At 41.9% G+C, this 24,473-nt stretch overlaps 1 protein-coding gene across 1 annotated transcript in view; it reads right to left on the bottom strand.

Annotated features, from left to right (window-relative positions):
- Positions 1 to 24,473, bottom strand: part of IMPG2 (interphotoreceptor matrix proteoglycan 2) — an 86,623-nt gene that overhangs the window by 46,896 nt on the left and 15,254 nt on the right. The window contains exons 3-5 of the mRNA XM_025214787.1: positions 20,147 to 20,313; positions 273 to 304; positions 148 to 171 (exon numbers count right to left, since the gene is read on the bottom strand). Of these exons, the coding sequence (XP_025070572.1) occupies positions 148 to 171; positions 273 to 304; positions 20,147 to 20,313 (223 nt within the window). The remainder of the gene's footprint in view (positions 1 to 147; positions 172 to 272; positions 305 to 20,146; positions 20,314 to 24,473) is intronic.

Below are 24,473 nucleotides of genomic sequence, written 5' to 3'. Positions count from 1 at the left end.
ATTTGCACAAAGGCTGTCTACATTGCACTGGGGTGAGTTTAATCTGTTACTGCTAAAAATAAACTGCCAAAGCATATATTAATTTAAGCCACAACAAGACCTGGAAAAGAGACCAGCCACATGCTGTAAAAAGTAAAAATGACTTACCCACAAGACAAATCTTTGCACAAACTAGCAGAGAAACAGAACAAGAGAAAGATTTACAAAACATCACAACTCAGTTCCTGCTTACTAACGGATGCTATAAAGTCCAACGCGCCATATATACTCACCCACTCAGTGCTTCTTTTGCAGAAGGCAATTTCTAGAAAAAATGCAAACAAATATTCCAAGTAAGTTTAAGTGGGAAACATAAACTATAGTTTAACTGCTAAAATAATAGTTAAAATGTTCCTCCAAAACTCTTTCAATATTGTTTATGTAAAAAGAGAGTTCCTATATTTATTATTAAAGTAACTGATGGAAATAAACTGCGGTCAAAGTTTAAAAGAGTGGTGACTAATTTGAGCTGCCCAGCTTGAGACACTGTAAAGGGAGGAATGGTTTTCACAGGACAGGTACTCGGCTTTTTTTTAAATCAGGCCCTTTTAATGTCAGGCATCCTAAATCACCAATCATTTTTGAAAATGTAGGACTTTGTCTTTTCAATAACCTTGTAGAGATTCAAAGACAAGTAACAAAATGGATCAAAGTGAATCCAGAAAACACACATCAGATTTACTCTCATCCAGTCTCCAAAATTTTAGCTGGACATCAAATGATGGTTATAACTAGGTTTTCTTTTTCACTTAGATATGTGTGTCAGTGACTTCTGCTGTAGTTTCTGAATTTTAAAACAGATGTGCCATAAGTACAACTAAATGATAAATTTACTTGGCACTGATTATTGAAATTCTGAGTTAGTTTGGATGTGTAAATGACGGGGGGAAATTCTTCTATTTGACTCCTGGTAGAGGTGAAGGTATTTGCACACCACAGGCAACTCCATTTGTGATTTTCTCTGTTTCTGAATACTAGAACATTAGTACCTACAGCGTAGCCACAGACGTTTCTGAGGGGTTTGTAGAACTGAGGCAAGAGCTGAGCTGCTAGAATAGAGACTTTCCCATGGCTGTATGGTAAGTCAAACTCGCCTTGTTGAAGCTTGAAAAAATATTACCAGACAGCACCCTGGGAGTGATACCATATCCTACAGAAATTATGCAGTATGCTACATAGGAAGCAAAATATAATTATCCATATTAGAGAGCCATTGAGAAATAATGGAGTTGCTTCTTTCAGAAGCAGTGCAGTTACAACTTAAAAAGCTATGATACTCAAATAAATAAGCCTTATGAGATTAAATTACAATGTATTCAATTCAGCACAACAACAACTTCTTCCTTAAATCCATACAAAAAACAATGTTCAAGATTTCTGAAGCAGGAATAGAAATGCATTACACGAGACACGTGACAAAAAGCTATAAAGGTATCACCTGGGTAGTAAACACAGCAAGAGCTATACCAAGAGCAGCAGCAATTTTGTTACCAGAGATCTTTCAGAGGGGCTGAAATGTTTGTTCTTCTAGTACAAAGGCCCACATTTTTAAAGGAATTTAGCTGCTTCACTTAAAACACCTTTGAAAGAGAATCTAACCTAAACAGTATTCTTTCAAAAGAGACCACTGGAAATGAACGTAATCCCCACTGAAGAAAGATGATCAAAACAGAAGGCTAACAATTGCCTGAGAAGAGCTGGATAAATTAGACTTTATCCAATTCACTTTTGTATTTAAGTGCCAGTCACTCTTAATTACGTAACTCCAGTTAACTGAGTGCACTTATAATTACTTTAGTGTGTCACATGGGGATGGAAGCAAGACTTGTTTTAAGTGATTATCTGAGACCTGTTAGCAAAAATGAGTAGCATAGCAGAAGTGAATTTTAACTCAAGGTTCAACAAAATTTATATGGGGAATTCTTTAAGGCAAGTTCTCTTTCCCCCTCAGACCAGGTTACATTGTAACGCTGACATTGTAACTATAGAGTGTACTGGGCTGTGTATAAGGCTAACCATAGCTGGGTTGTGAGAACCTGGACATTTTATTATTTTACGTTAATTTTGAGTACTGAAACATATTGCCAAAGAGGGCCAACTACCACCTTGGCCTTTTGGTGGAGGGCTACGCTAATTGGCGTAGCCCTCCATCTCTCTTTTAGGACAGGAAGACTATCTACTTTTGTGTTTGAAAAGTGTCCACTGTGAACATGACTGAAAACAAACAAAAGTAACAATGACCATGTGCTATTGGGTTCTATGGAATATTAACAAATGGCAGCAGGAGAGCAGTTGCAAAGGAAGTCTGGCAAAGAAAGTGCATATGGTAAATCTGTTCAAATAATACAGAAACAGAATACTTTGCTCCTTCCACGTAAAGGACTGAGGTTTCCTATCAGTGAATTTAATTCACCAAAGCTACAACATGACCGTGTACAGCCTAGCTAATGCTCTCACTCTATGCTGATTAGCATGTAGGAAACTATAATATTTTCTAGATGTCAGAGTTAGATTTGTATGATCTTCCAAAATAATTCATTTAAAAAGCTTAGCATACCAAATCCTTTGTTAGTCTCTCACAACCACTGCTTATTTTTGCATTTAAATTTTTGTAGCATACTTAAAGCATTTTGGAACCCTTTGTCCTGCGCCATATATATAAGCATATTATAATAATATCACATTTCATTATGATGGATGCAAAAGACTTTAAAATAGCAAAATTTGCCATTCTGCAGCTGTTAAATGTATTGTGGGAACCTTGCACAAAGAAAGCCAAGTGTCTGAAAGTGACTATACTGCTGGTTCAGCATGTTACAGGTGTTTCAGAATAGTCAGATCTTTTAAAAGATTTCAAGTTCAGCACAATTAAGGGATAACATCATGAGGAACAGCTACATTAGAGAAGGGCAGCTTGTTGTTTAAAACCATCATACTGTGCAAGATTATTCAGGATGTTACTGTGATCTCCAGCATGCCCTTCATTCCTACTTAGGTTCAGAAGATCTAAAGCAGAAACAGCTTTCTTACTCTTTGAGCCTGTGCTGAGAGGAAAGCAGGGTCACAGCTCCTTACCTTTTCCTTCTTGCACTGGCAATGTGTTGGGGGTGCATGTAGGTGCACATGCAACTCCAGAGATTTGTGGTGCACCCCCTAAGATTGGCCAACACTGCCGCTGCTCGCCACCCTGTCCCTCGCCACTGCCACCACCGGTGACATCTGTGGGCAGTCGCCAATTGCTGCTGGCCGCCGCCACCAGTAGCATCTGAGGGTGGTTGCCAGTCACCACCCCAACCTCACTGCTAATACAGCCATGGCTGCCTGTGGGAGCTCTCTGCTTGCTGCCACCATGCCCCCCCAGCCTCGGGAGGCACATGACAGTCATGCCTTCTTGTTTTCTTAGAAACAACTTGCAACCCTTAGGGGTATTCACTAAAGAAGCAATACAGGAGACTCAAAGTAGAAACACCTTACAACTAGAGGTGCACCAATATCTCAGTTCCACATCGGATCAGCACTGATATAAGGAAAATTGACAGTATCAGCAATTGGCTTTTTTTGGCTGATAATGTAAATAAATGCCCCCATGCATGCACGCAGCTGTAGCCACAGCACAGCACACAGGCAGCCAGGAGCATAGCCTGGCACCATGGAGAACAGCCAGGTCCAGCTAGTAAGTCTGTTGTGGGGGAAGGGGCAGGGGGAGAGAACAGGCATGGGAGGGGGGCCAGATCAAGACCCAAGCAGTGAGGGAGGGAGGGAGTGGAGCTGGGGCTGGGGTGCAGGACAGAGCCACAAGCAGCATATTTAGAGTGGGGGGGACATGGCTTCTGCTGCTGCACACACCTCCGGGGGAGGTATACCCCCAAATCTGTGTGCCAACCCCACTGCCAGGAAGATCCTGGTATAGCCCCAGCCCACAGTGGCAGCCTGCCCTCACCCTGCAGGCATATCGGGGGCACTCCCCCCATGCCCTCCCAGGGTGTGCACAGCAGCAAGAACCACCATCCACCCCCAGACAAGCTGCTCACAGCTCCATCCTGTGCCCCACCCCGGCTGTGCAGCACCTGCCCCTACCCCAGCCCCACTCTCTCCCTCACCACAGGGGCCTTGATCTGCCCCCCTACACCCTTTCCCTAATAGATTCATAGAATTCATAGATTCATAGTAGGTAGGGTCGGAAGGGACCTAAGCAGATCATCAAGTCTGACCCCCTGCCATGGCAGGAAAGAGTACTGGGGTCAAATGACCCTGGCGAGGTGTTCATCCAGCCTCCTGGACCCCCAGACTCCCAGGGTAGGAACCATCACCACTTCCCTTGGAAGTTGATTCCAGATCCTAGCTGCCCTGACAGTGAAGTAGTGCCTTCGGATTTCTAGTCTAAACCTACTCTCTAAATTTGTGGCCGTTATTCCTTGTTACCCCAGGGGGTGCTAGGGGAAACAGGGTCTCTCCCAAACCCTGCTGGTCCCCCCTGGTGAGTTTACAGATGGCCACCAGGTCCCCCCTCAGCCTTCTCTTGTGAACAGGGTAAGGTCCTGTAGCCTCTCTTCATAGGGCCTGCCCTGCTGTCCCTGGATCATGTCGGTTGCCCTCCTCTGAACCCTCTCAATGCTGTCCACATCCCTCCTGAAGTGCAGTGCCCAGAACTGAACACAGTACTCCAGCTGCAGCCTGACCAGTGTCGTATAGAGGGTGAGGATCACCTCCTTGGCCCTACTTGAGATGCATCTGTAGATGCACGACAAGGTACGGTTGGGCCCTACTGACCGTGACCTTGCATTGTTGGCCCATGTTCATCTTGGAGTCAATTATAACTCCAAGATCTCTTTCTGCCTCCGTGTTCTCGAGAAGGGAGTTTCCCAGCTTATAAGTTTCCCTCCCCCCACCCCTTCCCCCACAACAGACCTATCAGCCAGACACTGCTCTCCAAGCTGCCGGGTCTCATATTGGCAATTGGATTGGTATCAGCCAATATGACTCCTTAAAAATCAGCCAGCAGTACTGGCCTAAAAAAATCTATATCAGTGCACCCCTACTTACAACTACATTCATCGTTCTCCATCACATGCTCCCAGCTAATGCTAACTTCCCACTTCTGCATGGCCCATTTCTGCTTATTGTGATGAGGGAGGTATGCACTAAGAACTGATCTGAGATCAAAGTCACTGTACATAAGACTCTAAATAGAACAAATAAATACATTTGCAATAGCAACATTTTTAAAACTATTAGGCTAAGTACAGACAGTCAAAAAGCGTGAGGCTGAATCAATTCAATCTTTGCAAGTTATTCTAAACTGTGCAGATTGAACAGATAAGCAAATGAACAGACATTCACTTTTGATTTCAGAAATAAAGCCACAAGACTGCAGTGGCCCAGGCCAGAAACTGGTGGGCACTAGAACATGCCTCCCTGCTCAGCTGGAACAGACCACTTTGGCCAAGTTTAGCCCACGCACCCTGCAAGGGGGAGTTTTTGGGGGAGGTGCAAGGTATCCTGGGATGGTAGGGGACTGAGAGGTAACTTGAATCTGGAAGGGATCTGGGACAGAAATTAAATAAATCAGTTCAACCTAAATCAGTTAAGTCTGATACTACATCCATCCAGATTTATCATAAACCAGTTTTGGCCATTTTGAAAGCGGTTTATGTGCACCACACTTCTGTTGTACTACATATTTGAACCAATTTAAGACCACTTATACCAGTTTGTGTGGATTTTCTGCCCCTAGCCTTAATGATCCCTCTTCCCATTTCCTGGCTTACTGAGAATATTATATTTTAACACTGAATAGCAAATAACAGGTTTTACCAACACACTCACTTTAAAATCACATAAGCAGCTGTCCTGGCCAAGAACAATAGGCTTCACATCAAACCCAATGGTGAAATTTTGGTGCAATGACATAGGCCCAGTATACCATCACATTTGGTATAAGCAAGTTTGCTCTCCACTCCCTCTCTCTCTCCTCCTAGGATGTAGGGTTGTGAGCAAGTGCCTCTCTCAACCCTGTTCTAAAGCATATTGTATTGTCAAAAATTCATCCCTTTCCTGGGGTTTGTCTTTATTTAAAAATAAAAGGAATAAAACAATGAATTTCATGCCAAACTTTTTCCTCAAAGTCCAGCTTTCTATAAGGTTTCCATTTCAGGAAGGTCTAACTTACACCTAGATCCACTCTCTCTCTCATAAGCTTTACATCCAGCTGAGAAAACAAGGTACCTGTCCCCAAGAGTCACCAGAGCTTACTTAAGTCTTGCCCAATAGGTTTGCACACCTGACATGGCAGTTTTCCATATAATCACTGCCAACAGGATTAACAGCCAACCTAACTGTTACTGCTAAAATAAGGCCATCTAGAACTCTACAGATGTTCCCTCAATTTAGAACAGTAAATAACCATGGCATATGATCTATCACTGTGAGGTAACAACTGGTAAATACTGATCTTTTTCACAGCAACTTTTTGAAGAGTAGCCATAACCTTTCATCAGTAAATCTGAATGTACTTCACAAGAAAGGTCAGTACCATTTTGCCCAGTTTACAGATAGGGAAGCCGAGGTGGAGAGAGGAGAAATTATTTAGCCACAGTTACCCAGCAGGCCAGTGGCAGGGTCAGAAACAGAACCCAGGTCTCCTGAATCCTTGCCAGTGGCAGGGGCAGAAACAGAACCCAGGGCTCCTGAAGCCCTTTGCTGCATCCACTAAGCTATTTCCAAATCTTTTATACCAGTTTGTGAATGGCAACAGCTAAAATCAGAACTCTCACGCCCTGCCTTAATGCTGACAATTTTTAAACATTTAAAAAGTCATCCACAAATCCAGCTTCTCTTTCAATTTTGCAGGAAACTAATTGGACTTAATACTGTATGATTGGATTTGAATTAGAGACTTAGCATAGGGTGGCTGCATTATATCTTAATCCACCATTGATTAGGACCCCAGAAAGTCATACAGAAGGGGATATCATGATCTTATCCCAAGGATATCTGCATGAGTGCATATTTATTTTATAAAAGCTTGAAACTAGGGATATCAAACCCATCAGGCCCCATTGGTTGGATGAGTGACATGGGGTCATTCCTCAGACTCCTCAGCCCCATGCACATAGCATGTGCCAGTCTGGCCCCATGCACCATGTGCAGTGTGGGGATACCATGTGGTATGTGGGCTGGTTGCTGCCCATGGTTGCAGTCTGAGACCCATGGGCAGCACCATGACAAATGATAAGACTCTGTGGGCCAAATCTGGCCTGCCGGCCATATTTTTGACAGCCTTGTTTAAACAATTGCTAAAGATTATACCCTGCATCCTTACCAATGCCACCATAATATTAGCTTCAATGGGAGTATTGTCTGAGTAAAGATTGTAAAAAAATGGTTTCCTTAATTTAAGATTCCCATGTACTTTGGATATTATCATGAGAACAACAGATAGACGCATAAAAATTTGAGTGCATTCTCTATAATGGATTTAAAAAATGAAGGAGTCCTACTAATCAAATGTATTAATAAAAGTTCCTGAAAAAAAATTTCCACTGTATTACCTGTATGGAGATTGCTGATATCTTACTACTTTAAGTTCATAAAAGAATCTGAGATTTTTTTTATTAATGACCTTTAAATGTTATATGACTGTACCTTCAAATTCCTATAGCCTACAAATTGTTTGAGTCCAGCTTCATGCATCACTTTTGAAGGTCCATGTATGATGTGCAGACAGTAAAATCTGTTCTAAAAGTCCAAGAAGGGTTGGTGGTTTAACAGGGATCACTGTCTAATCAAGGGAGGGAAGAAATTTCATAGACATCAGGGCTGGAAGGGACCTCGGAAGATCGTCGAGTCCAGCCCCCTGCCCAAAGGGCAGGAAGTCAGCTGGGGTCATAGGATCCCAGCAAGATAAGCATCCAGTTACATCTTGAAGGTGTTCAATGAAGGCGCTTGAACCACCTCTGGTGGCAGACTGTTCCAGACCTTGGGGGCTCGGACAGTAAAGAAGTTCTTCCTTATGTCCAGCCTGAAACGATCTTGAAGTAGTTTGTGACCATTCGACCTCGTCATCCCTTGGGGCGCTCTGGTGAACAAACGTTCCCCCAGATGCTGGTGGTCACCCCTGATAAACTTGTAGGTGGCCATCAGATCACCCCTGAGCCTGCGCTTTTTCAGGCTAAAGAGCCCCAGGGCTCTCAGCCTGTCATCGTAGGGTCTGCTTCCCTGACCTCTGATCATGCACGTGGCTCTTCTCTGGACTCTCTCAAGCTTCTCCACATCCTTTTTGAATTGTGGAGCCCAAAACTGGACACAGTACTCCAGCTGCGGCCTCACTAAGGCCGAGTACAGGGGGAGAATGACGTCCCGGGATTTGCTTGAGAAGCATCTATGGATGCAAGCCAGCGTTTTGGTCGCTTTACTACCCGCCGCATCGCATTGCAGGCTCATGTTCATCTTGTGGTCAATGATGACCCCCAAGTCTCTTTCTTCCATAGTGCTAGCCAACATAGCACTGCCGAGCCGATAAGGATGCTGCGGGTTTTTTTTCCCAAGGTGGAGAACCTTGCATTTATCGGCGTTGAACACCATCAGATTCTCGTCCGCCCACTTGCTGAGCCTGTCCAGGTCAGCCTGGATAACCTGCCTGTCTGCCTGAAATGTATTCATCTTCTGTGGGATAGCTTTGGGTGATCTTTTAAAGCAGGGGCTAATAATATAGTCTATTCATACAGGTTTTACCGTGTATAAAATGACGAGCATCTTAAAATTCTAGGGGCTAACCTTGCAGCACTAGCTCAGTTTGACTTCAAGAGGTCAGTTGAAAGGGTATACCAGTTAATAAAATCAACCAAATTAGCTAGCATTGTAAAAAGGAATGAGCACAGGACTGGGAACAAAGCTGGTCAGAAATTTTCCACCAGCGTCATTTCTCTGATGGAAAAATCAAACATTTGGGGCAAAATTGAAATTTCCCACGCAGACCTGACCACCAATCTTCTCTTGTGGACTGGCATCCCTGGAGGGCTGAATCATTCATAATTCTTTGCAGGATCCCAGTGTATCATTGAAAGTTACATGGCTTCAAGTGTATCAAGAAAGAGAGAGAGGCCTGCCAAGGAATCTATCCTGTCAGGAAGAACGGACCCAGCACTATTGCTCCTGTAAGGCAATATATTACAGTAGGAAATGCCACTTAATGCTAAACTGACTCAAAAGGACTTGGGCCAGTCCAAAAAACTAACATGTAACATTTCTATTGTATAATGTCAAAAAGGAAACATTTAAATAAGTGACATTATTTGCACTATTTTGTTTTGCCAACAATTTCAATATTCCAACTTTTTGTTCTCAATTTGGGATGAAAATAAATACTGAAATATCTTCATTGCCCACAAGACACAAATCCTACATTTCACCAAGCTCTGATTCATAGCAAGGACCTCCAGAATTCTAATTTTTTGGCCTTTGACTGAGCCATTTCATAGCCTTTGGCAACTCATTTCATCTCTCTAAACTCCCCATTTTCAAAATGGTGGTAAAGGCCCACACCTCTCTCACAAGAATTTTGTGAGTATTAATTAACATCTTTGCAGCCTTTGAATGCACAAAGTGCTACATAAGCACTACTAAGAAGCATTAGCAATATAGAATTAAAATAGGGATGACTTTCACTCAGTGAGACCATCTATGTACACATAAAATTTAATCTGAAGAAAAGATGCCCACAATACACTGTTATCCCATTCACTGGAGGTGGATTTTGGCTCCCTTGCTCCACCATCTCTCCCTTTTATCAGCTGCAGTTATTTTTACAGTGTAATATATTGCAAGTAAAAAGAAAAAGTTAAATGTGAAGATTATAGCAATAATCAAGCATTGACCCCATTTCCTCAAACATAAGAGACAATAACCAGATGGACCAAGGTCTATCAGCATCCAACTCTGTAGGAAATCAATTGTGTAGGACAGACCCACCTGCTCCTTACAGATGACCCCTATTTAGCAGTATAGTAAAGACAGTGGAGGAAGACATGTTCCCTGTCAAAAAATGAGGTGGGATGAAGGGAGAGGAAGGAGCATCAATGAAATTCTTCCTGGTCCCATATTAATTTAACTTTGTCCAAGCAGGGCACAGCGCAACTTATTAAACTCACTAGTCCACATTTTTAATAATGTGCAAGCTACAGCTAATGCTACTCCCATATGTTTTCTTTCAGTAGCAAAATCACATAAAATGAGACACTAGAGAAAAGAAATTGTTCCTCTAACGTTAAAATGGATTAAGGAACTGCATGCATGTAGCCCATTAAGACATATTACTCAAAAAAAGTAGAACCATTGACAATGACACCAGAATCCACAGTTAATCCTAAATCCATACAGTTCATTTGTATGTCAGGTAGATTGTTCATCATAACAGGGTTTTCATTTGTTTCACCTATTTTGAATACTATTTTGCATTATGTACAGACATGCTTTATAAATTGTATCTGCAGGACTAAAATAAATAATGTGCTTTTAAAATAGTCAGTTACCAATTTAATTAAAGATCAATCAGGAAAATCTTTTTTGTACACAGTCTTATAGAACATCCTTACACATATTGGATGACTGTCATTTCTTGGCTGTGGGATGTGGTTCACAAAAAAATGTTCTAAGTTGGATGATTTGAAACAGGATCTAGCTGGTATTTCTCCCATAAGTAATAACCTGTGGAAAGGGGAGTTGCATATTTTAGGGTCTAAACAAGGATTCAGTTCTCTACTGTACCACAAATTTTCTGAATAACCTTGGGAAAGGCAGTTTTTTCTGCCCATGAGATCCTGCCTGTGAAATCAGGAGTATTTAAATCATTTATTTGCTATTTATAATGTGAGAACATCTAGTCCAGGACCCCACTGTGCTTAGCACTGTACAAACAGTGAACAGAAAGACCCACTCCTGTCCCTGCTCACAGGGTAAGAATGAGACAAGACACAAAGGATGCAACTGGAATATCAGGAAACAGTGATAGTGTTAGTAGGGGTGACAGGTAGTGGCCTCAGCAGCCTAACCACTGGCAAGTCTTTGTAGGCATCATGGCAAAGGTGAATTTTGAGAGGTATTTGAAGCTAACGTGGCAGCATTGCAAATAAGGGATTCAAGAGGAGCCTTATACATTTGAGAGAGAGCATAGGAAAAAGCTTGGTATTTTAAGAAACGGGTAAGAGAAACTACATCCTTGGCCACTGGTAAGAAAAAATTGATAGTGAAAGACTAGTAAATAAAGAAGGGGTGGGGGAACAAGGGAGACACAGCATGAGCTAAGGGATAGGCTGTTAAAGGCCTTGAAAGTGAAGACAAGTAGATTATGTCTGATGCAGCAGAGCAAAGAGAGGTATTGGAAGATGCAAATGAGAGAGAGACATGACTTGATCAAAGTGATGAGCTCAGGGAACAGCCTCTGCAGATATATCTTAAATATCTTAAATAGGACCAAAGCAAGATTGCCTTTGTGAAGAGTGGAGAAAAGGCCACTGCATTAATTAAGATATGAGAAGAGGGGATCTGAACCAGAGTTTTAGCAGTGCAGAACGATGAGAGAAGCCGTGCAGTAAGAACCTACAAAATTTGGCATACCCTGAATGAGAGGCCCTAACAAGAGATCCAATCTGGAGATCCTGACCAGGTTCTGGGTCTGAATGACAGGCAGAAATGGTGGTGCTATGCTAAGTAATTGGGAAAAGAGGCAGGGGGGCAGGGATTAGCAGAGGAGATTAAGAGCTCATTTATAGCTTGATCTGATAACCAGACATCCCCAGAAAGATGTCTGGAGACAAGCTGAGATTTGAGTTGGAACAGAAGGAGATGGATATGCAGGAAACATGTAGATCAAAAACATGCTAAGGTTAAAATTTCAAAAATTTTAATTTCGCATTAACTAAATCATTCCAAGATTTATCAAATGCCATCACTATGTGAATAGGCCATAACAGCCAAGATATTGAAAGTGCTGTGGCTACAAATAGCAAGGAGTGAACGTTTGTGTTTCCTTCAGGCTTACATGGACAGAAGCAAAGATAAGCACCAAGGCACAGGCCTCTATGATCCATGGAAATAGGTCCCTGCTTCTCCTAGAAGAGAATGACCAGGCTGCAGATTGCATCATAGCAAAGAGCTACTCGAGCTAACTTGAAACTGCCTGCGTACCAGCAGCCATCTAGCTGTGGCATCACGGGTTTCAATGCAAAGTAATTTATCCTGCTTCAGCAGAGCACTACTGGTACCTGTACTACGTAGTTAAAAGCTACCACGGGTATTTCTACCGTACTCGATGGTGTGAAGCATGGATGCACTCCTAGTCTCAAAAGCAATGCCATACCAATGAAGTTTGGCACCTGGGGCAAAGCCCATGGCAGCAGCCCGCCCTCGCCCTGTGCACAGATCCAGGGGGAACACGCCTCCCCCACTCTTGCCTGGGAGTGCACACAGTGGCGGGAGCCACCTTTCCCCCCATCCCCCATGACGAGCAGCTCGCAGTTCCATCCCACACCCAACCCCGGCTGGGCAGCACCTGTTGGAGCCCCTTTGTTTCGGCACCCAAGGCGGTCGCCCCACTCACCCCCACCACCTTGCTACAGCACTGCTCAAAAGATCCAGGGAGGCCACAGACAATTGGTGATCATGCCTGAGGAGTCCCAATGCTCATGAGAGACACTAAGCTATGAATCCACCTCTCTGGTCTCACTCTGGCCGCTCTGCACCAGTAATTCAGCAGCTACACAGATGCATTTCCTTTAAGACAAGCTCCCCTGTGCTGTGCAGCCTGCTTAACCCTTTTTACCCTCACATGCAGCATTCCACCTTCCTGCTTTACTGCTCCCTATAATTCGTACTGCAGAAAGTCTGCCCTGCAGTAGGGTTATGATTAAACTGCAGATAAAAGGAAAGGAGATGCACAGACTAGTAAGCTGTATACAGTAGTCACACAACAAATCCCACAACTTACTTTACAAATTCAAGTGTCATTTCCAGCTTCAATTACATGAATATTATCCAGATACTGTAATATGCCTTGTATCAGCATAACAGCTTATCCATTTTTATTACTCTTGTATACCTCCACAGCAGCCATATACCTACTCTATTTCCTTATTTGCAGGATGCAATGCCAGATGCAATGAAAAACTGACAGCCAAAAAATTGTTTGTATAATCCTTACTGCATGCAAATTATTTCTCCACTAGGAAGGCAAATACTTATTAAATCCAACTACCTCATACTGATAACCTGTAGCTTTTCATGATGTGATTATGGATGCAACATATTACTATCCATTCACATGAAATCTCCTAAAACACCATCAAAAGTTAGACTCAGGTTAGAATTGGACAAAAAATAGTACACTAAGTCACCAGGCCAAAATCTTTATACAATAGTGTGTGTGTGTGTGTGTGTGTGTGTGCAGATGAGATTCAAAATCCATGCAGTCCATTACATGTGTGTGCGCGCGCGCGCGCGCGCGCGCACACACATGTAATGGACTGCATGGATTTTGAATCTCATCTGCAAAATATCTCTGCTTCCCCTGCTATTACTACTTCATTCTGCTCTCCTTTTGTTCTCTATGTTCATAACTATAAGCCTAACAGGCTATACACCTGCAACCTGTGGTATTTATTTCACTGCATGTGCTAAAGAGGACTGAAACTCAAAAATGCATTGATATGTAATTAGCAGAGCACCAGAAAGCCTATCTAGACTCTTCACATCTCTTAAGCAAGCAGACATTGGTGCAATTATGTGAGCAATATGGCAGCATTTCTAGCTCCATTCTTAACTGGAACCTGAGAAAGCAGGGGTTTAATGAAGCTGAAAAGCTTTTGCATAGAGGTTAACTAGACACATCAGAACTTTCAGAGGCTCAATTCAAAAAGGGAGCAAAGGTGGTGGGGACTATCCATTTGGAAAAGGGGAAATGCAAACAAAAATAAAAAAGACAAAGTTGAAACAGTTCAAAGAGTTTTTAAAGACACCATATAAATGTCAACTTTAGCATCCTTTCTTTAAGAATCTCTGCAATGAACAACTCTGAAATAACCAATCTACCAAGGAAGTTACTTTCTAACTTCGGTGTAGTGGTTGGGTTCTAGCTTGAAACATGGAGGTTTCCATATCTTACAAATGCTTTACAATATGAACAAGAAGACAGGGAGAAAGAAAGGTGTTGTTTTCTCCTGAACCAATTCACCCAGGCATACTCTGTGCATCTAAAATGAAGTGTAATTTTTTTTTGCATTCAACCTGCACCTTTTTTTTTTAAATCTCGAAAACAGAGTGCACAGTATATGTGAGAAAATATGGTAAGAGCAGTTTCTGCCTCTTACTGGGCAAAAGTGAAAGTAAAATCTGTATGCAATCCAGACAGAGCAAACTCAGCTCCCTAGCTGCTGCTACTCCGTTACATACTACCAGAAAAAAATCTTTTCTTCTTTATCCTGGCTTTCAAAAACAAGGCCTCTCTCTTATTCTGGGGTGCACTGTATGTGAGAAAATACAATTTTTCTTATAGTATCGTGAAACTGATATGTTGACCAGGTACTGTTGCAACTTAGTTCAGAAGCTGACTTCATACCCAGACCTGCTATCTGATTCCATGGCATATGAGTATGTTTTAACAGTTAAAATAAGGCATAAGAAGAATACAAGCCATGGATTCCCTTGTCAACTTATTTATTAATGAAAAAGGAAGAGGCCTATGTTAATTTGCTCATCTATATTCCTTTGCATGTGTTGAGTAATTGTTGGGAAGTAATGAATACAACTAGAAAGAAAGACGCATTATTGCATCATGTTTTTAATATAAAAACCCTCTTAAGATTCTAAATTGCAGAAAGTATGATAAATCCTAAATGGTACTTTTTATGTGAGAAATAATTCAGAAAAGTAAGCCTCAAAACACTTCAGGTGGCTAAGCCAGTCATGAATGCTTTATTGGTTTGTCAATTTACTAATCTAAAAAACATCCACACAAATGTCACCTACTCAGTACAGTGAAGTTCACCAAAAAGTTTTAGCAGTCAATGATAAAGGTACAGTTGGACAGCAAGGCAGATGCTATTGCTTTCTCAGTAGTGCTACAGTCTTGTAGTAAAAATATAACCCTAACATGGTAAATTTTGATGACCTGGGTAGTATTTTTCCCTGCTTTGCAAAAATGACTTGGTCAGAATATTAATTCAGTAGCAATTCAGGCCATGGTATGGTGCCAAACTTTGACCAGTTGATTGCTCTAATTTATCCTACTGAGACATACATGGGAGCCTGTGGGAATACAAAAAGGGAAAGTTGTAGGCTAGTATATAGCCCAATAGAATCTATAAGTATCACAGGTTACCAAGAAGGCAGATTCAGGAAATGTATTTGGAATAAAATATAGATGGGGTAAAACACTAAAAAATACATGGTAGAGGAAAAATACTCCTGCATTAGCAGAGAATGGCCTCTATAAAAACTTTTCCATTTTTAATTGTTATAATTCTTTAACCCCATGAACAGGTAGAGAGAAGAGAAGAGGGAATGAAAACCTTCACATGTTGTGAACTCTGTAATAAGAGGCACATAGAGATCCAGAGAAAACAACATACTACTCTGTCCATCACAACTGAACAAGGCACTTATTTAGCTATGTAGCACACTACAAATGAGGAGAAAATGTGGGATGAGATGGGGAAGATCAATTGAAAATAGGGCCATATCTACATCTGTTCTGTTGACTTCAATAGAGCTATTCAGATTCACACTGTTGGAGAACGTGGTAAGTGAGGTATTGATAAAAAGCCCAGTATCCTTAGCAGACAGACCCCCACTGACTTCTGTGGGCTTTGGATGTGGACATATTTATACACATGATTGAATGATCACATAAATGCAAGCTTTGATTTATCAAACCAGTTGGTGGGGTATAGCAGGATATCAAAGCTATCCAAAGCAAGTGTAAATGAAGAGATTATGCATTGCTTGCTGAGGCTTGCCCCTACTACAGGCAGAGTCAATGTGGTATCCAAACACACAAACATGGATACTACCAAATGTGGGAATATGGTATTGCCCATAGACTTTACACAGACAATTACTTTATGTAGGGTTGGAGTGTTGTTGTAGCTGTGATGGTCCAGGAAACGCAAGATGCAAGATTTTTTTTTGGTGATACCTTTTATTGGAATAAACATATAGTTTGGAGATATGTTAGACAAGCTTTTGGGCATAAAGTACTGTGGTTCAGGTCTGGGGCTCATTACAATTTACTTGCCTCTGCTGCTAACCCCTGTATTCCACAGGTAATAACAGCCTCTTCTCTTTTTGAATGGGCTTGTTTTTCTGCATAATTAGCTTTATCTATAGCAACTGCTTTTGATCTGCACCTTATAGACTAATTGAATCAGGAGATGCAAATACCATATGAATCAGGATTCAGTTAGTTTATAAGGTATAACGCTACCTGCCTTCAGGGCTAACTACCTCTCTCTAACTACTTCTGTTAACATCTTTGATCCACAAGCCAACTGGTCACTTTTCATTTTCATAATGGAGTTAAAGAAAAGCAATTTGCTCTACCAGGTATTTAGCTTTGGCTGTATCTACTTTTTCCCCCGGACCTAAGGAAAGGCATTTTGTGCCTGAAACCTGGTCTAACATCTTTATCAACTATACAGTTGGTCCAATAAAAGCTTTACCAAACAAATCATGATTCTCACTATTCCCTGGACAATCATGGCTACAACACCACTACAAAACTATCAAGAGCCTAGTCCTGTTGAAGTTAATGGGAGCTATAGATCTCAGGAGAACTCATCCAGACCTCAAGAGATCCCCATTTGCCTACTCTGTCCCACTGGCCCATTCTCCCATCCCTGTACTGTAAAGATCCATCCTGTAGTGACAGAGTATACAAGATCTCAGACATATTTGAAACCAGGCCATTTCTATCAGTATGTACACAGACACCCACAATACACAAAGTATGCCGTGTGCTAAGTGCCTTGATTGCAGGAGTCTGGAAAACCTAGTCACTGAGGCCTTTATCCCAGTCCTTAGGCACAAAGCTGATTCTAGTAAATGGAGACTGTCCTAGCAAGGTAATATTTTCATTGAAAAAAAACAAACTTACACTGGGGAGTTTAGTGGAGGAAGTTTAACACACAAAGAAATTGCACAGTTCCTTATAAAAAGCAACCAGTGCCAGAAAAGGCATTGCAATATCTGTAGGTGTAATTGTTACAATGATTATAAAGGACTAGAGGGAAGAGTAAGGAATAAAATCATGAAGGAAAGATATTAAGGCAAGTCATTTAGCTGCACTGCTCAAAACAGTAACTTAGCACCTGGGAAATGCTGATGCAAAGGTCATTACAAACACTTATTTTGCTGAAATGTAGTTTGTTGGCAGCAAGCCTCAGAAAACTATTGGCTTGATTTGCAGAAATGCTAGGGACTGACAATTCCCATCAAAGTTTAAGGGAAATGGCTGGCACTCAGGACCACTGAAAACTGAATCATAAATCCTCACAGCATAACAGTCTACGAAGGGGCAATCTGAGTTAGTCCTGCCAATTGCAAAGAAACACCAGAAGCTGTACTGTTCATGCAGTGCGACAGAGACCAACTCTATCCCAGCAATAGACAACACCGATTGAGAACACAACATGCTAATGGATAGCCTGAGACACTTAAATCAGGTGCAGGTGTAAAATCCATCTGTTGACATTAACCATAAATGATTGGCAAGCAACTAAGGAACAGATGGAAAGTCAGAAGCTAGTGTTATTTAATTAGGAACGTAGCGGCTGAGTAGTTGGGAAGACAAGGAGGTTATAGATTGAATGAGCAAACAGGGTATGCTGTTTTGCCGTTTACTATGTACATCTTGGAAGAGATTTTTTCAGTGAAGTGACTGAGGATGTGGACTATTTACAGACACTATCCAGAAGCTGCTGGGCTTTCCTGTCAGATGCTGGGCAGCCTCAAAATGGGATGTAAGGGCATTTGGCTCCTTACATGATCAAGTCTCATGAGCAAAAAACACTAAAGAGAGAGGCTATGAGGTTCAAAAAGTAATAAGCATAGTTAGCTAAAATGGGGAGGGGGGGAGGGGGCAGGCTTCCACAAGTAAACCAAGGATTTAGTATGCAAGCTGTTTGAATAAAACAAACTTTTTAACACAAAATATTCCTTCTAAAAATGGTCTGCTTCCTAAAACTGAATAAAAATAAAGTAAAAAGTTCTTAGATGCACCATGAGGGTAGAAGCTTTTTTCTTAAATTGAGAGTAAAATTATTTGGATGCATCTTAAATTCAAAGGCATCTTATATATGAAGAAATATGGTAGCTAATGAGAACAGCTGACTTAGGTGACTCATAATGGGATAAAGTCCATAAGTTCAAGTTCATACTGAATGTGGGCTGTGAGAGTATATTAAAGTCATTGCCACCTAATAGCAATTTGTTATACTACATGAAAATGAAATCCCTACCTGACAGGTGCTCTTATAATAAAATCCTCCTCATGACTGGCATCTTTATTTGGCGCATGAGAAGTGAGAGCAAAAACTGAATGAGTATAAAAACATTCCACATACTGAAGGGACCTCATCCTTGTACAAGAAAAAGATCACCAAATAACTCCACTTTAATTCATCACTGGGATATATTATGATTCCCAGGTGTATCATCTGTAAGACTAAAATCTACATCTAAAATGGTAAAGCAACAGTGGGCATTAAGATGCATCTGAATGTGCCCACCTTTAAAAACAAGCTTAGAAAACAATGATTTCCAATACCACCCCACTATCCCTCCCTCTCCAGTCCTTTAGGTATATCAGCAGGACATTAATAACTTAAACACAAGAAACGGATGCCCTTAAAATCTTCTTTAGAACTTCATCCATTTTCCATATATTTGCACTCCCCTCCAAAGATAACTACAACATAAGCAATTGTCTAGATACCACCATAAGAATAAACTAGGACTTGGCTCGCATCCATATACAAACGCCAACACACAGCACAGAAAGAGTGACCACTTTATGTAGTTGTGTTTGGCCTTACACCCTTGGCAAAGTCAGTCCCTTGAGCTGGTATAACTTTCTGGCCAAAAAAAGAGGGACAAATTTTAAAAAATGCGTACAAGTGACTATTTTGAGGATCCCATTGTCTTGTTCTGCGAGGACTCCTTGTTAACGCAAACACAGCCATATATTCATCTGGTAGCAAAAAAGATCAAGGAATCCACAATTCATCATTGCCCACATGCAACCCTGCAATGGCTTAGTTAAATAGGTGCAACCCCCTGCATAAAGAGTCTTTTTTAGGTTTAAAGGTAATTTATTTTTGTTTAGCTTACAGCTATTGTTTTAGCCTCATGTAAAGCCCTTAAACTGAAAAAAGTGTGTGTTTGGGGGGGGGGGGGGGGGGACTTTATCAATTATATGATTTCCTGGGGGGGGGGGGGGGGGGCACCAATTCAACTAAATTGCTTTCTCAACATACCTTTAGTTAAACCTACATGATTCCCCATGTAGATCAAACCAAAAAGATGTTCTCAACAGGATACTCATTCTTTTCAAACACACTCCTTTTCAAATCAGGTTCCTATAACCTGTATCACAAACCCAGGCTGACACAGAAATGACAAGATTGGCATTGTGCAGTGTACCGTTTTAGCAACATGAATAAAACTCAGACTTTTGCCTCAAGGTTTTAGGCTCCTACATTTGAGCTGAAACAATCTCCCTTAGTGGTAGAAAACCTATTATACATAGCTGAACAATTCTTATTCAACTAGCCAGATCATACCAATAAGTTCATATCAAATTGCCTCTTCTGATAAAAAGTTAATGGCATTTCTATAGCAATTATAAACAATGTTCTCCCCATTAAAATGTTTGGCTCTCTTTTTAGTTATCACATTGCTTGTGTTTTTATAACCTCACCAAAGTAATGAGCTAGACAATGGAAAACCCAAAACACACACACATTTTTAAATATATGACTGTCCTCCTTCATTCTCATTTTGGACTGCACAAGGGAGTAGATAAAGCTTTGCTAATCATTATCTGATGGTCTACACTTACCTTCACAATCAGGCTCCGGTGCTCTTCAGACTGACTGAAGTTGGTGCCCATTTCAAATATGCTCATTCTTCCTTCCTCACACAGACTCATCCAGTTCTGATACTCTTCATGCTCTGGAAGTCTATCCCAAAATGTTTTGAAGACCTCCCAAACTGCTTCCTGGCACACTGTAGGAACAAGAAATATCTGGAATTAGTACAACGTGGAGGGTTTTTTGTGATGTGGGTAGCTATGATTCTGTTGCGTGTATATGTATGAAGTCCATCTGCCTACATACAAATGGACAAGGCTCTGAGGAATTCAATATGGAGGATTTTACGGATTAAAACATCATCTCTCTTGAAATGGGAGGTGTTGAATGGTTAGGTTGAAAACATGTTTTGTCCTGTGTCTTGAGAATATACAACATAAATATATGAGAAAAAAAAGATGGAAATATATAATGTTCCCACTAATGCCAGTTCCAAGTATTCAAAAATCATTAGGTAGACCCCAAATACCAATTATATTCTAAAATGATATATATTGGACTATTATGGTTTCCAAGATTTTAAGATTCATATTTGCAAGATTTTAACCTCAAGCAAGATACCTAGAAGCTCAGATTCTGAGTTTAAAGAAAGCTAAGATTTCTGCACAATGAGTTCAGAAGCAAGGAAACATTGTGGAAGCAACATATACCACAAGGAGGACCAATGCTGCCCATCTTGGGTCCTCTTTAGAAAATGTTAATAAAATCATGTGCAGTTGTTAGCTGTTCCTTCAACATAGTCTTCTCTCCAAAAGTTCCACAGGCAGGAAGGTGAACTTTCTATTGAGTTGATGAAAACATGCCATGAAAAACCAGATTTCTAAAACCAGAAACATTTTTACAAAACATTTTTTATGTTTACAAAAAATGTTAAGGAAATTATTTATGAAAAATGTACTTGTTGCCTCTTTTCCAACATAATTTTTTCTCCATTTATTTTTCTAGTTTTTGCATTGCCGGGCTTTGGTTGATCAGTTTTAGAATGTTCTTCACAGTAGAAATTTTAATTCCAATTGAAAAATTACAAAATAAATACATCTCTCAATCAAATGACTACATAAAATTAAGATTTGGTCTATTTTACAATGAGTATGAGTACAAATGCATTCAAATGACTATGCAGGATATTAGGAGATAGCATCATATTGCAAGAAGCCCTACATACTGGTCAAGAGATGAGAATACCACTAAGAAACTGGTTGACCTAGATTCAATTCCCTGTTTCACTGCCAAATTCCTATGTGACCTTGCAGAGGTCATATAACCTCCTGCATCTCATTTCTTCAGCTGTCAACTCGAGGTGGCAGCCAGCTGACTTCACGGGCAGGTCACAGGGCCAGTTGCCATTTTCATGGATTTATCTTGGCAAGGCCTCCCCACACCTCTGAATGACCAAGAGACCCTAGTGGCCATGCCCCCTGCTGCTGATTAGTGGAGAGGGCTGTCCAGCATGCAGCCTCGCCCTTCATTGCTGATTGGAGAGGGGCAGAGCTGCATGGCAGACAGCCCTCTCAGCCAATCAGTGGCAGGGAGCAGTGGTGGCAGCCATCTTGCCTACTTGCCTTCATGCCAGCAGTCCCTTTCATGCTGGGCTGTGCAGCCGAGGGGACTACTGGCTCCTACTGGGGAACTAGCATTTTATTTTTAGCAATTTTTTCCCCTACAAATTTTGCAGAGGTTGCCCGATTTTGCAGTTTCTGCAAAATCAAAAACACAATTTGAGTAGGTTCCTACAAATGGCACCTAATGCACTTTCATTCTTTTTAGGGGTGTTGTAAAGATAAATCCATTCATACTTGTGGGGCATTCACAATATTGCAGTAATGGAGACCACAAAATACCAAAGAAACAGATGAGGTCACTTCAAGTCATAGCTGCTTTGACAGGAACAGGCACGCTAAACTCAATATCTGACCCAAGTCCCAGCTCCAGAATAGGTATTTTCTACGTTCATATTTCTACTCTACGATTTCTGTGGAAGTAATTCACCTTCGCTTCCTCATCTTAATCTATTGTTCTGCTAGAGCAGTGCCTGCTTTTCTGCTGTCGATGAAGCTGTCTCTTGTTCACTTGGGGCTAATTTTAAAATGTGAGGATATACACCCAGAGGACACAAATTGACTGAAGCGCTGTGGAGAACATAGGCAAGAAAAAAACATTAGAACAGGCATTGAAATTTACTAGAACTATAAGTTTGTAAAGAGCAGATTTCTAGAAGTTGGGTCATGAACACAATTCTTTTGAACTCAGCTACGCGACTGCAATACTGGAATTAACGTTCTGTTGACAACTATTGAAGAGAAAGCCTAGGATGGAGAAATGGCCACATGATATACCCAACTCTAACACTACTGTGTATTTGTATTTACAAGATGCCGAATGAATCTGACTTTGAACCATAAACTGGGAAGATCTGTGACTTCAGGGTAAAATTTTCCTCCTGTACTCAGTAGATGCTCTAACTACTCTCTTTTCACCAATCAGAGCAGCTGGTTATAAATGCACAAAACCTTTCTGACAATCTATTTCATTAGCTTGACAGTATAGCTTGGCATAGGAGTGCTTTACTTTTAGTTAGAAGTCTGATGGTATAAGAATCTGACCTCATATTTACTACACACACACACACAACCTTACTAGTGTTTCATTTTAATCATGGAAAAATGTGGATTTGGGGTTAACCTGAAAATTGGGCATTTTTTTTTTAATTCACTAAAACCAGTATCCCTGGTCATAACTCTATGAGGTTTTTGCATAATTTCAGGGTGCTACTAAGGCTCTGACCACACCTGCAGTACCACATGACAGTGGGAGGCAAAAGTGCCTTTTTTCCTATTTTCATCTGGCAAGACAGTTTTGATTATTTCTTATGAAGTTGATTCAGATTGTTGCAACTTCCAGACTAGATTTCTGCAAGATATGCTACATGGGAATAGCTTTGAAGAGCACTCAAAATCTACAGCAAAAACACGAGGCATCAGACTTTGTAGTGTTAGCTGCAGGCAGTTTATTATAGCAGCTCTCTGGCACTTGCGCTGACACCTTGCCAGCTTCCAGGTAGCTGAATTTTATCAACAGAGTTTTAATGTCTGCATTATGAGTCTCAGAGGATATCCATCATAATAGCTGTGCAATATCGACTGTGTCATGTTTGTTTGGTTGACATTCAGAGAGAGGTTGTACTTAACTTTATCTAATCCTTAAAAAAAACAGGAAAATTATATATGTATTTTAAAAATTTATATATTTGCTCATATCCCTCTTCCGGTGTCATTTGCAAATTTAGACTGCAAGCTCCTAGGGGCATGGACTGTATTCTTGTGGGAGTCTGTACCTTGGGCAGCAGGTTTCTGAGCCTGACAGGGACTTCCATTCACGGCTAGGATTTGGACAATCCTTATCCACCAAAGCTGATTCTGAAACATTCTCTTCTGCCTCCTCCCAAGGCCTAAAGCAGGGATTTTCAACCTGTTTTAATAAGTGTACCCCTTCTGAATCAGAGTTTCAGCTCCTGTACCTTTTTTTTCTTTTGGGGGCGGGAGGCGGGGAGATTGAGGCCCCCACAGTGATGGAGGGAGTGGAGCTGGGGCAGGTGCTGCCCAACCAGGGAGGGACATGGGACAGAGCCATGAGTGGCTGGATCCAAGGGGCAAAGTGGGGTGCAGCTCCCAACACTGCACACACCCTGGGAGGGGGGTGGCAGGTGTGTCTCCTGGATCTGCATGGGGTGAGGTGTGCTGCCCTAGAGGTGGGGAAGGGAGTGGTGCTGGGGCAGGGGCTGCACAGCCAAGGCGGGGCATGGGACTGAGCTGCATGCAGCAGGGGAGGGCAGCTCCCGCCACTACATGCACCCCTGGGATCTGCATGCAGGACTGGGTGGGCTGTGGCTGCAGGCTGGGGTGGCACCAGGCTCTTCCCAGTGGGGGCTGGGCTAGGCGGCAGGGGCACTGGGAGGTGCAGGTTAGGGGGACTACGGCGAATTCTGGAGTAGCTGCAGCTGCCCTGCCACCCCCAGTAGCTCCACTCCCTTAGGCCTCTGTGGTGAGGGAGGGAGTGGAGCTTGTGCAGGTGCTGCACAGCCAGGCGGAGTGTGGGACAGAGCCACAAACAGCTCATTTGGGGGCCACAGAGTGTGGGGGGCAGCTCCTGCCGCTGCACACACCCTGGGAGGGGACGGGGGCTGTGTGCCCCCAGATCTGCGCGTGGGGCAGGCTGGGGCCAGGGCAGCACCGGGCTTGTCCCGGCATGGGGCCAGACCAGGCTGCACTTAGAGAGGGCAGTGGTGGCACTGGGAGC

This window comes from Alligator sinensis, unplaced genomic scaffold (assembly GCF_000455745.1).
Source record: "Alligator sinensis unplaced genomic scaffold, ASM45574v1 scaffold1286_1, whole genome shotgun sequence".
NCBI classification, from domain to species: Eukaryota; Metazoa; Chordata; order Crocodylia; family Alligatoridae; genus Alligator; species Alligator sinensis.
Note: the sequence above shows the minus strand (reverse complement) of the source record. Positions and strands in the feature narration are given on the sequence as shown.